The sequence below is a fragment of the Hemicordylus capensis genome, chromosome 2, assembly GCF_027244095.1.
Source record: "Hemicordylus capensis ecotype Gifberg chromosome 2, rHemCap1.1.pri, whole genome shotgun sequence".
Classification (NCBI taxonomy): Eukaryota; Metazoa; Chordata; class Lepidosauria; order Squamata; family Cordylidae; genus Hemicordylus; species Hemicordylus capensis.
Window position 1 is genome coordinate 183859885 of NC_069658.1, and position 16194 is coordinate 183876078.

The 16194-nt window shown below is 46.3% G+C and overlaps 1 protein-coding gene across 4 annotated transcripts in view; it reads left to right on the plus strand.

The window, feature by feature from the left end:
• The window catches only part of ARHGAP4 (Rho GTPase activating protein 4), a 69417-nt gene that overhangs the window by 32200 nt on the left and 21023 nt on the right, over positions 1-16194 (plus strand). For 3 of the 4 annotated variants that reach the window (XR_008316344.1, XM_053296956.1, XM_053296958.1), the window contains 8 exons: positions 878-1099; positions 1196-1297; positions 4041-4235; positions 5065-5149; positions 6397-6424; positions 6912-6999; positions 13479-13539; positions 13888-13965. Coding sequence is in view for 3 of the 4 variants with exons in the window: in XM_053296956.1 (XP_053152931.1) it covers positions 878-1099; positions 1196-1297; positions 4041-4235; positions 5065-5149; positions 6397-6424; positions 6912-6999; positions 13479-13539; positions 13888-13965 (859 nt within the window). In the remaining variant the exon portion in view is untranslated. Of the gene's footprint in view, positions 1-877; positions 1100-1195; positions 1298-4040; positions 4236-5064; positions 5150-6396; positions 6425-6911; positions 7000-7194; positions 7223-13478; positions 13540-13887; positions 13966-16194 lie in introns of all 4 variants that reach the window. The other variant, XM_053296957.1, reaches the window with a different exon arrangement.

The window sequence follows — 16194 nt, forward strand, 5'->3', positions numbered from 1 at the left end:
GTCAGAGCGAGGCAGCCGGGACAGGGAGAGGAGAGCCGGACTGGGCTGCAGCTTGTGCCCCCCGCCATGACTGCTATTGCCTTTCATAGAACTAAATAGAACATTTTAAAACAACAATTTTCTAGTCCTCATCAGTGCAGAGAATCCCACCCCCCCACCCCAAAAAAGCGTGTGCAGTTTCTGCCAGTGGGTTGAAAAGAGAGTAGATGGGTGCATAGGTGGGGCTTAGTTAAAAGGTGGGTCTTGGACATTTTGCTAAATGTTCACTACTTTTTCTTGTGGTGCCTGCCCCATCCTATTATTTTCATCCAGTGTTTAGGTTTCCCAACCTCCTGACCCTGAGAAGAAACAACCAGGACCCCAGAGATTCCAGGTTCCGCTAAACTCTCCCCCATCCTTTCCAAATTTTGCCAGCCAATCTGCATGTGGCTTAATTTGTATTATGTCAACCATTCCGTAAAGTGTGCTTTTGTGGTAGACTCCATTTCTGACAGAGGCTTCTATGCCCTTTAATAGCTGCTGTATTTCTCTCTGTCATATAATGGAGGAAGACTGCACCTGTTGGGTTTTTCTCTGCTTTGCATTGGTTAAAGGCACAGAAGCCTGTCAGAAGTGGAGTCTGTCATGAAAACACCACACTTTATGGAATCGGCAACATAACGCAAATTAACCTACATGCGACCTGCAAAATGCGGGGAGGAGAGGGGGACATCTTAGCAGAATCTGGACTCTTTAGAGTCTTGGTTATTCTCATGGTCAGAAGGCTGGTAATCCTAGAACACCAGATATCTTCAGTGGGAAGTCCAGTGGGATAGCAGCAGAACTATGGTTTGAGAATTAATGGTGTGTTTGTGTGTCTCTCCTTCATTGTCCCCAGTGTTTCGATCTCGGCTTCCACCTGTCCCTCGGCAAGGTGCTAAGGACATACCTTGCAGCAGAATCCCGGGCTCAGGCATCTTGGCAACAGGGTCTGTGCAGCATTGAAGGGGCAGTTGATGCTCTGGACCCACTGGGGGACAGGTTCAGATTGATGGAGACCAACCCTGCAGCCTACTGTCCTCCTCTGTCCTTTGACTACCAGCCTCATGAGAGTGATGAGGTGAGGGGCTGCTCATTCCTGGCTCCCCAGGGAATCCATGCTTTCCCACTCAGCCTGGCACTTACCCTGTCCTTATCTTCCTCATCCCATCTTTAGGTGTCTGAAGTCCGAGCCGAAGGTCCCTTGAGAAATGAACTCGTCTCTCGTTTCCAGCATATTCAGTCCCGCCTCAATGCCATCACCCTGGAGACGGATGAGGTAGGTATCAGCAGAAAGCTAAGCAAAGTCTCTCCCCTTCCTCCAGCATCCTTTAGCCCAGACATTTCCAAGTGGTAGGTTGGGCCTACTGGCCAGTTACAAAGGTTGTCATGGATACCACGGGTGAGAGAGGCTCTTAATATTGTACAAGAATTAAGCCATGATCTCACCGAGGTAGTAGATCTGTGGCTCGATTTGTACCACTTCAGACGGTAGATGAGAGACTCACCCAATGGAATGCACCTCTAGACAGAAAGCTGCTCCTACTTAGAAAATTAGTATGTCAAGGAGAAGAATTCTTAGCTGGTCTTCTCCTGCATATGACCACTAGTTTGGAAGGCTTTAAAGGGGGCTTAGACAAATTCACAGAGGACAGGTCTATCAATGGCTACTAGTCTGGTGGCTATGGGCCACCTCCAGCCTCAGAGGCATGATTTTTCTCAATACCAGTTGCAGGGGAACAACAGCAAAAGAGAGGGCATGCCCTTGCTTGTGGGCTTCCCAGAGGCATCTCGTGGTCCACTGTGTGAAACAGGATGCTGGGCCTGGACCTGATCCAGCAGGGCTGATCTTACGTTCCTATGTAAATGCTGGCTTTCTGTGTACAGGGAATGTTTTGCAAATAGGAGCCTTCAAACACATATATCCATCTGGCTTGCATTCTGAAGTGGTACAACACAGATGCATGTCTGCTGTCTCTGATGTGCAGGAGTTACACAGTAGTGAACGGGAAACACTCTATACATGCTGAGGAGCATTTTTGCTATTATTTTAACTTCTCATGGGCCAGAGCTGAAGCCTGTCATTGAAAACAGGCTGCAGGCTAAGCCCAGTGAAAACTAGTCCTTAATGAGGTTAGGGCAAAGAAGCAACTTTAGGGTTGAAGTTGATCTGACAGAGGGGTCCTTGGGCGCGTGCACGCATGCACGCACACGCACGCACGCACGCACGCACACACTCATACCACAAAAAAACCCCTTCATTACTAGTGTCCCTTTGGTTAAGTGGTAGGGAGCTAGGGAGCCAATGCCTCTTTGTGGTTTTGCCTTCAGTAAGTGCAGTACTTCACTTTTCCTCACAAGAGTGAATGGCAGCTGCTTACTTGCATGGGAGAAAGTAAAGGGATGCACTTTGGGGCACCATTGGGTTGGGGAATCTGCTTCTTGTTGTCCCAGTATCTGAAGAAAAGAGCAGGTTCTGCTCCTTCTCAACAGCTGACTGCTCTATAGCTGCAGAAATGAGGGGAAGAAGGGTAATCTCGCCTCAGTCACCAGCAGGGGCGTAGCAAGGTTGGAGGGGACCCAGAGACAAGATTTTAAAATGGGCCCCTCGCTGATATACACACACAAACACACTTCACAGTAGATTGTGCACTCACACTCACATCCCCATTATGAATATGGTGAATATCTAGTTCACATTGAATCTATTTTTTTACTCTCTGCTCCTGCCGATCTCCAAGAGACCCAACATAATTCATAGGGGGTGCAACATGGGTGGGTGGGGAGTCATGTGATGTGCCTCTGGGGGGCCCCTCGAGGCAGTGGGGCCCCAAGACGACTGCCTCCCCTTGCCTAATGGTAGTTACGCCCCTGGTCACCAGGCAGAAGAAAAAGGGGGCTGGTAGGCTGCAACCCATCTCTCCCAACAGGGCTGTCCTTAGAGAGCCCTGGCAGCAGGGTGTGGGGCCTGGGGCCAATCAGCCAGTGCGGGGCCCCCTTCCAGTTCATTCTAATGGGGCTTAAAAGAGCAGGGCCCAGGGTGGTCACCCTGCTTGCCATGCCCTAAGGACGGCCCTGCCTCCAAGGAAGAAAACCACAGCCCTAGGGCCGTAGCTGTTTTGGCAAAGTATTTAGGGAAACTCCCATTTATTTGGGTTTCTCTCTCTCTTTAAATGAACATTTGTGGTGCCCTTTGAGATGGAGATGAATCAAATGTCTGACACTGCAAACTGTTTATTATGACCCACAGAACTCAATGAAGTTTTTCACACCCATCTTTTAATTCGCATCTCTTCCAGAATGGAGGGTGCGTGTTCACATACCAGCTCAATTTAACCCAAATTCCATTTGAGCTATCGGGGAACACTTCACACACGATTTGGGATTTTCATTGTGCATTATAGTGTAGCTCAATTTATACCCAGGGTAAAAAAAAATCCACTTTTTGCATTGGTTTTTTGGGGCAAACTCAAACTTTTGTGTGTGTGTTTTTCACTTTGAACTCGCTGTAAGGTCTGCTGTCTGGGAAAGCTCCATGAGAGCTGCTGAGAACCTGCTTCTGTTTTCATAGCCTTGCCCTGAATGCTGTTGCTGCTCAGCCACACGAAACAGTGACAGAACCTAGGAATGGCTATTATAATTAAGAGGTGCATAGAGCTCAGTTGATGATGTTGTGACAAACACATGGTCCAATCCCCACGTGTTCCGAGAGAACCCCCTTGATCAGTCCTTGAAGGAGAGGATCAGTGAGGGAAAGGTGCTTAACCCTTCCTGTTCTCATGAGGGAAAAACTCTTTTTAGCAGGGGGCTGAGGAGTGGACAAGTGCCAAGGAGAACTGCTGGGCAGGGGAAGAGTTAAGAACCTCCCTCCCGCCTCCCCATCGATTCATCCCTGCCTATGCCCTTCTTAGTCTTTGAATTCATGTTAGAAGGGAAAAACTGGGCTCCTTCAGAATGAAGGCAACTCAGTACTTCCTGTTACAGGGGACTCTTGCTGTAGAATGTGCTGCTTCCTTTCACAGGTTAACAAAACTCTGAAGGCCACCCTGCAAAGCCTGGTTGACCTGTTGGCTGCAGAGGAGCCTGAGGCACTGGATGCCTTTCAGGGTTGTCAGTCCACGGAGTCTCTCAAGTCCACGGGCTCCGATGCTGGCGGGAAACAGGCATTGGCAAAACGCCGGGCTAATCAGCAGGAGACGGAGAGCTTCTACATCATGGTACAGTTGCTGTTTTTTTTGAACTGCAGAGTCTGAAACGCCCTTCACAGATTATGTCATATACATGCAGCACCCTGACCAAAAACAGCCTTGTCTCATTAGCCACCCACACATCACCTCTGTGATACAGACCACAGGGTGTTCCAGTGGAGCGTAGCACACAGCAGAAAGGAGGTTTGCAAAACAGGGAGTTCCAGATAACTAACCAAGAGAGCCAAGTTGCCACTTAAAGGGAAAGACTCAAGACCCTAGATCTGACCCAGGGATAGACCCCGTCCTGACACTTACCCTAGCCAACCATTTCAGGCCCCGAGGATGAGCAAAACCTACCAAAGAAAGTGGTGGGTTCCACTTCATGCCATCCTAACTTCCCCTACTTGTGATTCTTGATTCCCCAGAGGTAATGGTTTAAAAAACACCTCCCAATATTTATGTTGGCAGGGGAAGTAAAAGCCTTCCCAATTTCCATTAACAGTGGTGGGGAGACAATAATAGAAATCTACTAGGAAGTTTTCCTGCCCAGCCCTTTGCATATGTCCCTTTAATTTAAAGTTGAGCTTGTTCTGAAGAATTCCCCAGTGGATTGTGCCTATGGGCATAATCTCCCTCATGCACTGCCTTTAACTATGCTCCAGATCTGTTACCTGTGGTACATGCCCCAACTTTCCTCATGGCAAGGCTGTCTCTGATGAGTTCCTTTTCTCCTCAGTGGTCTCAGGAAAGAACTTTTTGATGACAGAGCTGCAATCCCAGCACCTCTTTTATATCTCAGCCTGGGCTCTTCCTGTTTCCTTTTGTGGTAACAGACTTCTTGGTGTCTCTTGTGCAGAAATTCAAAGAATATCTCTCTGGCCGGAGCATTCAAACCAAGCTGCAAGCAAAGCATGATCAGATGAAGGAGGCGATAGAGAAGGGTGAGAATGGGAGGAGTATCTTACCCATCCAGTTGTACCCTTAGCTAGAAGCAGGAGCAGAATTGATGGTGGTGTGAAACTCAAGATATTCCCCATTTTTATATTTGTTTAACTGCCATATTTTCACCTCAAAGGATCCTGGGAATTTTAGTTTTAGTGAGCTGCTGAAAATATTCTGTTAAGAGATGTATAGGCCCTCCCCCATCTCTCTCCCCCCCGCCCCCCCGAGGAGAGCTGGTCTTGTGGTAGCAAGCATGACTTGTCCCCATATCTAAGCAGGGTCTGCCCTGGTTGCGTATGAATGGGAGACTTGATGTGTGAGCACTGTAAGATATTCCCCTCAGGAGATGGAGCCGCTCTGAGAAGAGCAGCTGAGGTTCCAAGTTCCCTGCCTGGCAGCATCTTCAAGACAGGGCTGAGAGAGATCCCTGCTTGCAACTTTGGAGAATCCGCTGCCAGTCTGTGAAGACAATACTGAGCTAGATAGACCAATGGTCTGACGCAGTATATGGCAGTTTCCTATGTTCCTATGCTAAATTGAGACATAGGCATTAGACAGCTGATGACCTTGCATATCACTGCCATTATTATTATTATTTTATTTTTATTATTTCTTGTTTACACAGTCAGACAGGTGTTATTGACTGGTTTGTTTTATCCAGACATCGAGTCCTTCCCAAGGACCTGGGATGGCTGAATTTTATCATCAATACTGTTGGTTATTATAGATATCATTGCAAAATATAGGCTGTTCCCAGTAAAGTTGCTTTTTGTAATTGGCTGGTGGTGATTTCTGTGGCCCCTATAGTGTTGAGGTGCTCTTCAAGTTGTTTTGGAATTGCACCTAGGGTGCCAATTACCACTGGGATTATTTGGGTCTTTTTCTGCCACAGCCTTTCAATTTCAATTTGTAGATCTTTGTATTTTGTGATATTATTATTATTATTATTATTATTATTATTATTATTATTATTATTATTATTACATTTATATCCCGCTCTTCCTCCAAGGAGCCAAGAGTGGTGTACTACATACTTGAGTTTCTCCTCACAACAACCCTGTGAAGTAGGTGAGGCTGAGAGAGAAGTGACTGGCCCAGAGTCACCCAGCTAGTCTCATGGCTCAATGGGGATTTGAACTCGGGTCTCCCTGGTCCTAGTCCAGCACTCTAACCACTACACCACGCTGCCATGAAGACAGTGCTTCAAATGGTAACATTCTTGTCTTCAATTTTCTTCTTCTCCCAGGTGCTGCAGTGGATCAAGAACTAGCCAGGTAAAAGCAGATAGTGATGGGTCAAGAAAATGGTGGATATCCACAACCAAGTGGTGGGGAGGAAGAGATGGGAGCTCTGTATATTATCCTTCCCCTTCTGCACAATTGAGCAGTGAAGACTTCCTCTGACCTGTTCTGGGGTTGAGGGACAGAGCAGAACTCTGAGAAAGGGTCCAGTCCTGGTTCTGGGGGAGACATTAGCCCTATTCAGACACGATATTGTATGAGTATACAGATGTCTGAACACCCATACATGCTGTTGTGTGGAGGACTGTACCTGCATTCATTTTAAAAGTGAACCTGGGTTCACACACCTCAAACGCAAGGTACAGATAGGAAGTGTACTGTTGTACCTGTGTTCAACCTAATGTATGAATAGCTGTACCTGTGTACACTGTACACTCACTGTACAAGTGTTGAGCATAACATGTGAATAGGGCTTCTGATCTCTTCCTTCCTCCCCACACTACACAAAAACTGGTTCCAGGCCACAGTCCCAGCGCATCCGGCGTTCCCGCCCTCCCTCGTGCTACCATCACAAGCTCTTCGAGGGTGACCTACAGGCCTTTGTGGAGGTACTGGCTGCTGCCCTGAGCTATGCCCTCCTGCCCAGCTTCCTCTAGCCCTGCTTTCTTGCCCTCTGCCTAATACAAGAGCGTTGTGCCTCCCTGGCCCTGCTTTTGCCTCTGGCTCTTCCTGATTGCACCCGCTGCTCCCTCTGCCTGTAATGTGCTTGCTGATTCTGTCTCTCCTGTCCGTGCTGCCCCAAGGAGGCGGAGGCTGCTGGCACGGAAGCAGGTACACAACTGGGGCAAGCCTTGGTGGGTGGAGAGCAGATCACACCTGCCATGTGGGGGCACAAAGAGGATGCTTAGCTGGCTTTTGGGATGTCGCTGTGGGATGGAGTTTTGCCTCAATATCCATGTGAATGTTGGTGTGTAGAAGTGTTTGTGGGAATATAAAGTGTGGCTTTGGCATGCATGCATGCTTTGCACACCATTCTGTGTGAGGTTTTGGTGTTGTATCCCTCTGTGTACATGTGTGAATGCCCCACGCTGCTTGTTTGCCTTTGCACATGTTGTTTCCAGTCTGCTCTTTTGGTGGTTTAATTGTAACAGGGAGCTCTTGCAGTACTGTCATTATGATTGGTGAATGCATGCACATGTCCTTGGCACGGTGGTCCCACAAGCATCCACTAAAAGGCATCAATTTGATTTCACGTACACACTTAACTGGTTCTAAGAAGCCTGCACTCATTGTGCGTGCCCAGTGCTCTCTTGGAGTATTTCTTCTGCCACTGATGAAGTCAAGACCCATACACGTTTTGAATGAAAACTGTCCAGAATTTGCTGCTGCCGAATTATGCTCTAGATCAGGCCTGCTCAATTTAGGCCCTCCAGCTGTTTTTGAACTACAACTCCCATAATCCCCAGTCACAGGGGCCAATAGCCAGGGATTAGGGAAGTTGTAGGCCAACATCTGCAAGAGGGCCGAAGTTGAGCAGGCCTGCTCTAGATAAAAATGCCTGTTAGGTAGGGCCTTAAGTCATCCTTGTGCTAAAAGCTGATCGTTTAGGGATGACTCCAGGACTGTCAAACTAAAATGGGCTGGAGGCTAAATTCCCCACCTAGCAAGTGATGAGAGGCAACACCTGTAGTTTTTCATCAAGAAATGTCAGTTTCACTTGAATTTGACACTAAATTCTCATTGCTGTCAAGTAGACAATAAGGTCATTCACAGAACCAAAAATGCTGGCGGGGGGAGGCAATGGGAGCTTCGGAGCAGGGCGCTCTTATTTATTAATATTCATATACCGCTTGATATATACTTCTCTAGCCACCTTAGGTGGTACAGTGGGGAAATGCTTGACTAACAAGCAGAAGGTTGCCGATTCGAATCCCCGCTGGTACTATATCGGGCAGCAGCGATATAGGAAGATGCTGAAAGGCATCATCTCGCACTGCGCGGGAGGAGGCAATGGTCAACCCCTCCTGTATTCTACCAAAGACAACCACAGGGCTCTGTGGGTGCCAGGAGTCAACACCGACTTGACGGCTCACTTTACCTTTTACCTTTAGGCGGTGTACACAATCCAAGTTACAATATAAAACAAACAAAACTGTCACAGAACAAAACAAACCGTTTAAAATTAATTCTATTTAAAAGCCTGGGAAAACAGTGTGTCTTAAGGGTCTTTTAAAAAAACAATCGGAGATGGAGAAGCTCTTATTTTGACAGGGAGTGCATTCCAAAGCCCCGGCTCTGTGTGCGTTTGGGCTGCCTGCAGCCAAGCACACACACGGCCGGCCAGGGACCAGGGTGAAAGGGTGCAGTCATGCCCTTCTAGCCCAGTAATAGCCTGGGGGAAATTCCTGGGCTACCTGGTGGGGCAGTGCTAGAATCGGCCTCGATCCCAGCGCTTCACACAAGCAGCCCTGCCTTGATAGGGCTGCACAAGCCCAGGTAGGGCTGCTTGTGTGAATGGCCTCAAAAACACTGGGAAAACTTAAAGCTAAAGCATTTAATCCATTTGATTGACTTTTTAAATAAATATTGATCAGTTATATAGTTGTGCTTTATTAATTGGGAAGCAGATATATTGGAATTAATTTGCAGGTGCAGGTGCAGGCATGATCCTAGAAGTGGTATTCCTTTTTGCCTCTTCTAAGATGAGGCCTGCTGTGAGATTTATTCTAAAAACCAAGAGGGGGGTGCTCTGTTTCCCTTCAGAACGACTGTTTTTATTTAAGTGGAGCTCTGTGCAAATTTTATTGTCCAACAGATTAAAACTAAATTGAGCCAGAAGTTCTCCAAAAAAACGTTTGGCCCAAACCTGGAGTGGTTTGGGAGGAAAAGGGCCCTCTGAAAGTCCTTACACTTTTTGCCCACCTCTTTTCACCATTGCTGCCCATGTTTTGCTGCTATCGAGTGTTCTTGAAGTACAAAATAAAGACATGTATAAATATTTACAACACATTTTTATGGCTCCCTTCCCCCTCCACAATGCAATATACATTTTTTAAAAAACCCCATAATAAGTACTTTTAAGCATTATGGCAAAGGAGGCTGCCAGTCACCTCCCCTGCTCCTCTGCTCCAAGCCCCCTCTTTGTAACACAGTATCATGGTGTTCTGGGTGGGGGGGGGGAGTGGTGGCTTCCACCAGCAACCATCTTTTAGGAACATAGGAAGCTGCCTTATACTGAGTCCACCTAGCTCAGTATTAGGGATGTGCCCGGAACGCCGAAACGGTCCGGTGGCCAAAATGTTTCGGAGGCCTCTATAATGGTCTCCGAAACATTTCGGGCTCAAACCTACTCAGTATTGTCTACTTTGATTGGCAGAGGCTTGCCAAGGTTTTAGGCAGGAGTCTTCTCCAGCCTGACCTGGAGATGCCAGGAAATCTGAGACCTTCTGCATGTAAAGCAGATGCTTTGCTACTGAGCTATGGTCTCATCTTAAACCTTTTAAAATAACAACAACAACCCAGAACCCCCTCATTGCAATTCTGCATCATGACATGGTGGTGCACGGGGAGGCCTCAGGGAATCGCTGAGAAGAGTACTGCTGTTGCCTGTGCAGGTAAGGGGTGTCCCGTTCCCCCCACAAGCTCACTTTCAGAGCTTGTGGCTCGGCTGTGTAAGTGTTGAGGCACCTTGGGCCAGTCCTAATTAATTAAGATGGGTATGGCTAATTAACTGAAATTTCTTACATAAGTAACAGTCCAATAATCATAATAATATCAAAAAGAAATTAGGTATAGTTCACTCTGACTATCTGAAATTCTGTGAGTGTCCTTGGGCACAAAACTGCCCGTGATGGCTGCAGGCCCTTTGTGTTTATATCAGGCCTATCCCATTGTGTATTAAACAGAGAGGGGCCAGTTTTAAGATTAAAAGGGGAAGATGGATGAGGAGTGTGGGATCTGTCTGCTACTTACTTCTCGGCAGCCCCTCCCCATCGGTGCCCCCCCCGCCCCTGAGGTTCACTTCTTTTATCAGAGCCCGACTGAAAGAAAAGTGACATTGGTGGACAGACTGCAATGAAGCAAGCTGTGATATGGGGGAGTATGTAGCACCCCTATGTGTCCCTTTCTTGTTAAAATTGCCACCCCCTTTATATTACTACTACGGTACTATGGTATATAAATATTCATCATATTCACATTTGTACTACTACTATTACTTACTTCTCAACAAAAGTTCTCAAAGCAGTTTACATAGAAAAATAAATAAGATGGTTCCCTCACGCAAAAGGGCTCACAATCTAAAAAGAAACATAAGATAGACACCAGCAACAGCCACTGAAAGGATGCTGTGCTGGGGTTGGATAGGGCCAGTTGCTCTCCTCCTGCTTAATATAAGAGATCCACCACTTCATTAATGGGCATGCACCAAACTAATCTGGAATTGTTAGCATTCGTTTGTGAATGTTCATATTTCACTGCAATTTGTATTCTTGCTGTAACTGAGGGCAGAACTAGATAACGCTGCAAGAGCCAGAGAGCTGCAGCCATGCCACGTGTCTCATTTCCCCAACATTTAGTTTTACAGCATACATTTCACATTTGTACTACTACTATTACTTTTATTATTATTGCATGCAGGGCAGGGGAAAACAGAACATGATAACATCATGTCATGTAGACGTCACCAGAAAGAGAAGCGAGAGGAAGTTAGGAAGTAGGTACACTCACTCATTCACTCACTCTACTGTGGCATTCATTTAACAGCCAAGAATGTGTCTGCCCCTTTGTCTATTTTTATAAGTCAATGCAAATATTAAAGGTATTAGTCCAGGTCAGATATTGCGGATCATGGTTTAATCCCGCTACCACTTGACATTCATAAGTCACAGTATTGTATGGTGTTCCCTTTGCACACCAGGGGAGTTTTTTAAACTTCATTTTTCTGTTTAGAACAAGCTGGGATTTGCTATGACATTTGAACCCGGGAAATCTGGTTTTAACCAGAGCTTCTGCACAAGCCAGGGCATGAGATTAGGATTCATATCCTGGCTTGTTCAGAAGCTTGGTTAGAGCAAATCAGGATTTCCTGGGATCAAATGTCACAGCAAATCCCAGTTTCTTCTAAACAGAAAACAGGTTTAAAACTTAATCTGCTCATGTATGAGCTGAGCTCCTGAAAGTTGCACTGAACCAGGATTAAACTATGTTCCAGGTGCCATCTGAACCAAGTCATTGCTTCCAATAATTTGCATGGGTGCTGCAGGCCACATTGTAACCCCCTAAATTCCCCTGACCTAATCCTGGACACCTCTTGAGCCCCATAATACAGGAGAATTGAGTTCACTCTGGCAACATTTAGTGGAATTTCTCGGTCACAACACTGTTTCTTTGATTTTCAACTAGTTTGAAAATCAAAATTATCAACATGATTTTGATAATCATTTGATTTTTAGCTCTGAATGAAAAGGGTTTTCCTAACTCATTCAGAGATGCATCAGGGTAGGATTATACACACTGTTTACTGTGTGTTGCGTATCTTTTGTAAATAGCAGCCAGATTGGGGACTAGTCTGGATGAGGGGAGGGAGGCTTTAACTCTTTCTCCCCACTTTGGTCCCAATCTGGATCTGGCTCCCTTTTGCCTGCTGTGTTCCTTGGAAGGAAAGCTTCCGTAGGCGGCAATGGAACCCAAGGTTCTTTGGTGGGGGAGGGCATGTTTATGAAAGATTCTGCTTACACTTACATGGTATTTATCCTTTGCATGTCTATAAGAGCATGATGCTTGCTTACGAGGAAAGGCCATGCTTTCTCTCTAATTCCCCGCTCCCCCCCCATGTTTATTCATTGTCCTGTGGGTATTAAAAATGGAGTCTGGTGGTTATCTGGAGGAGAGAGTAGCTTGCTGTGTTCCTTTGTGTTTTACTATTCAATTCTGGAAAGAAGCAAAGCTGTCCTGCTAGGTGGGGATGATCAGGGCTGTGTGTACTCCTGGTTAAACAAAATTAAAATGCTGCCTTGAAGTAACATGGAATCATTCCACCTGTAAAGATAATTAAAATGGAGGGAAACTATGTATATTTTATCATCTTATTTTGCCACTCATGTAGAGGAGAAAGGAGCTACGAAAGACACTTAAGCTTGCTTCCTTAGCCATGGGGAATCCTGGGCTGGAAACAGATGCTAGTTTTTCATTTGGGTTGTTTTTGGGGATGAGAGAAGTCAGAGAGTTGAAGGTTGTTTGAAAGAGAGATTGCTGTTTATGCTATGTATACTCCTCCTACTTTTGCCTTTGGGAAACAGTATTTGTAATGTTTCTAAAATCTCCAAATCCATTTGACTAGAAACAATGGGATGAAGGGGTGTGTGTGTGTGTGTGTACCCACTCTGTGGAAAGCACAGCCTCTCTCAAATCACTTTCAACTCTGTTAAAAACTATTATCCGTCCTCAGCCTTTTACAGCCAGATTTAGGAACTCAGATTTCAGCAGGGATTGCCCACAAACTTACAAGCATGTAATATGTGCTATAGAAATGCTAATGTTTAGCATTTTTATGGCACTTTAATGCTCAAAGAGGGGTGTGTATGTACGTGTGTTTGTGCACGCACACAAAGTTTTTTGAGCATTGAAAGTGCGATATAAATGCTTAATATTGGCTTTTACAAACATTTCTAATGCTTGTAAGTTTGTGAGCAACTCTATGGAGTTGCCCTGTAAGGTAGGGCAGTTTTATTAGCCCCAAATCGCACATGGGAGGTGCAAAAGCTAAGAGAGAAGTGGCTTGCCTAAAGCTGCCTACTGACTTCATGGCTGAGATGAGATTTGAACCAGCAACCTCCTTAGTCTCAGCTCATTTGCTTAACCACTCCGCTACAACAGCTTTCTCATATATTTGCCAGTGGGGGTGGCAGGGTTTGCTTTAAAAATGAAAGAAACCGAAAGCTGAAATTCTCAGGAAGTTAAATGCTGCACCTTCCTACATTCTGTGCTTTTTAAAGTGTGTGCCAAGAAACTGCAGCATGCACACAGCCCTGGATGTGCTGTGAGGATGCTGTGCTGTGACATTCTGCTTTCCTTCCCATAACTCCAGAGCTCAGGCCAAGCTGTCCCCCTGGTGGTGGAGAGCTGCATCCGCTTCATCAACCTGCATGGTAAGATCTGTGCTAACCACCCCCTCCTCTTCTCCCTCCAAATGCCCTTCCTTTGGGCCAGCTTTGGGCCCTCGTTGTGAGTTTATAGGAGTAAGGGACATGGCTCATTTAGAAAAATGTGACTGGCCCTGGGAGGGAGGGAGGGGCCACAGCTCTTTGCTTAGAGCACCACCTGGTCTGCATGCCAAAGGGTTCCAGTTGGGTGCCTTGTATCGCCAGGTTGCTCTCGGAAAGACCCCGGCCTGAAACTCTGGAGAGCTTCTGCCAGTCAGTGCAGACAGTAGTGACCAGCAAGACCACCAGTCTGACTCCGTCTCAAGCAGCTGATGGTCATGTTCTTTTCTCCAGGGCTACAGCATGAAGGTATTTTCCGGGTGCCAGGATCCCAAGCACAAGTGGCAGAGATCCGGAATGCCTTTGAGAAAGGTAAGCAGGGGTTGCTTAAAAGGGGTGGGCGTGGCAAGAGCAAGAGAGCGAGAGTGAATATGAGGAGGAGTTCAGCGGGAGCTGGAGTTTGCAAGAAGGGAGGGAAATGACAGGGAGAAACAGTGGTGGGAACAAATCTATGGCCAGACTGAGTGGAGGCAGAGGGTGCGCCTCCACCATGAGTTGGCTTACAGGGCAAGAGTTGGGAAGGTGTGCCAAAGCGAGAAGTCGGAGCTAGTGCACAGCAGAGGCATGTGCGGGTGACGTTTGGTCAAAAGGAGCTTGGGGAAAGCACCAAGTCTTAACTTACACCACACAGGAAGTGTCCTTTTTCTATCTTCTTTCTTTACTGGCTAGCCATAGCTGTCTTCCAGACGCTTGGGATTAATAGAGGGATGTGTTTTTGGATTAAAGGGCATGACTTCCTGAGAAGGCTTGATCTAGAGTGACTATCTCTCTTTTCAAATTAAGCATCCTGTTTTGCCTTGATTACTTATGCTGTATAGTGCTTCTATGGTTGCTTTCTTTTCTTTCTTTCTTATATTTGTACATCATCCCAAACATCCATCTCTGGGCGGTTTACAATGATATGAAACAAATTAAAACATAAATTAAAATTTTAGAACAATTTAAAACCACAAGTCTGCTTAAAAAGCTTGGGTGAATCAATGTGTCTTTAGAGAATTTTAAAAAGTTGTCAGAGATGGGGAGGCTCTTATCTCAGCAGGGAGCGCTTTCCAGAGTCTCAGGGCAGCAACAGAGAAGGTCCATCCCTGTGTAGCTCCAAGCGTGCTGATCACAACTGCAGACAAACCTCTTCAGATGATCTCAATGGGTGATGGGGCTCATAGTGAAGAAGATATTATCTTAAATGCCCTGGCCCAAGTAGTTTAGGGCTTTATAGGTTCTTTTAAAAAGCCCTGCTGGATCAGGCCCAAGGCCTATCTAGTCCGGCATCCTGTTTCACACAGTGGCCCACCAGATACCTCTGGAAAGCCCACAGGCAAGAGCTGAGGGCATGCCCTCTCTCCCGCTGCTACACCACTGCAACTGGTAATTAGAGGCATCTTGTTTCTGAGGCTGGAGGTGGCCTACAGCCCTCAGGCTAGTAGCTGTTGATAGACTTGTCCACCATGAATTTATCTAAACCCCTCTTAAAGCCATCCAGGCTGTTGGTTGTTACCACATCTTATGGCAGAGAATTCCGTAGGTTGATTATAGGGTGTATGAAAAAGTACTTCCTTTCGTTGGTCCTAAATTTCTTGGCAATCTGTTTCATGGGATGACCCCTGGTTCTAGTGTTATGCAAGAGAGAGAGAGAAACTTCTCTCTATCAATTTTCTCTACACCATGCATGATTTTATAGACCTCTATCATGTCTCCCCTCAGTTGTCTTTTTTCTAAACTAAAAAAACCCAGGTGTTGTAGGCTTGCCTCGTAAGGAGGTGCCCTAGGCCCCTGATCATCTTGGTTGCCGATGACATTGGTTCTTTGTAGTGGCTCATTGTCATTTACACTAAGGGTGACTGCACATGCACAGAATGTATCTGGGAACCTTCCAGAGTTTAGACATACATTTTGGTGGTAACCCTGCCCCACTGGTGTGGGTTTTGCTTCTCTCTCCCTCAGTCTCTTTTCGACTGCCACAACAGTCGCATTGGAGATCCTCCTATCTCACACAGCCCGTGACAGACCTCGAGGGGGGAAGGGGGAGGGATTAATATTTCTCTTCCTCTTATATTAAATTTCTTCTACTCTTTCTATTCTTGTTTCCTTCTTCCTTTTGTTTATCAATCTGTTTGTTGTAACCTATGGCCGTTAGGGTCACTTTGAAGCGTGCTTTTGTTGCCCCAGCAAGCTCCCAATGTTGGATTGCCATTCTGAGTGCCTCTTCTATCTAGGCAAGGCACATCGCGTGGATATCTGCAAGATCTGCCAGGCCTTTACCGGACAGGCCCGCACAAATCGCTCCTCCAGGTTTCGTGCCATTTTGTGGGAAAGGGATCTGCATGCCAATTATATCCTGGAGAACGCTACAACCCCCAATGCTGTTAAGGAGCCAGGTACCAGCCCAGCGACTCTGCAGTTGGAGCCCACAGATATTGTTTCTACTATGTTCTAACCACCCAGGGACTTTTTTTTTTTAATGGGGCGGTATATAAATGTACTAAATAAATAAATGTTGAGCACCAGCTCCGCAGAAGGAGACAATGAGTTGCCTGTTCCCAA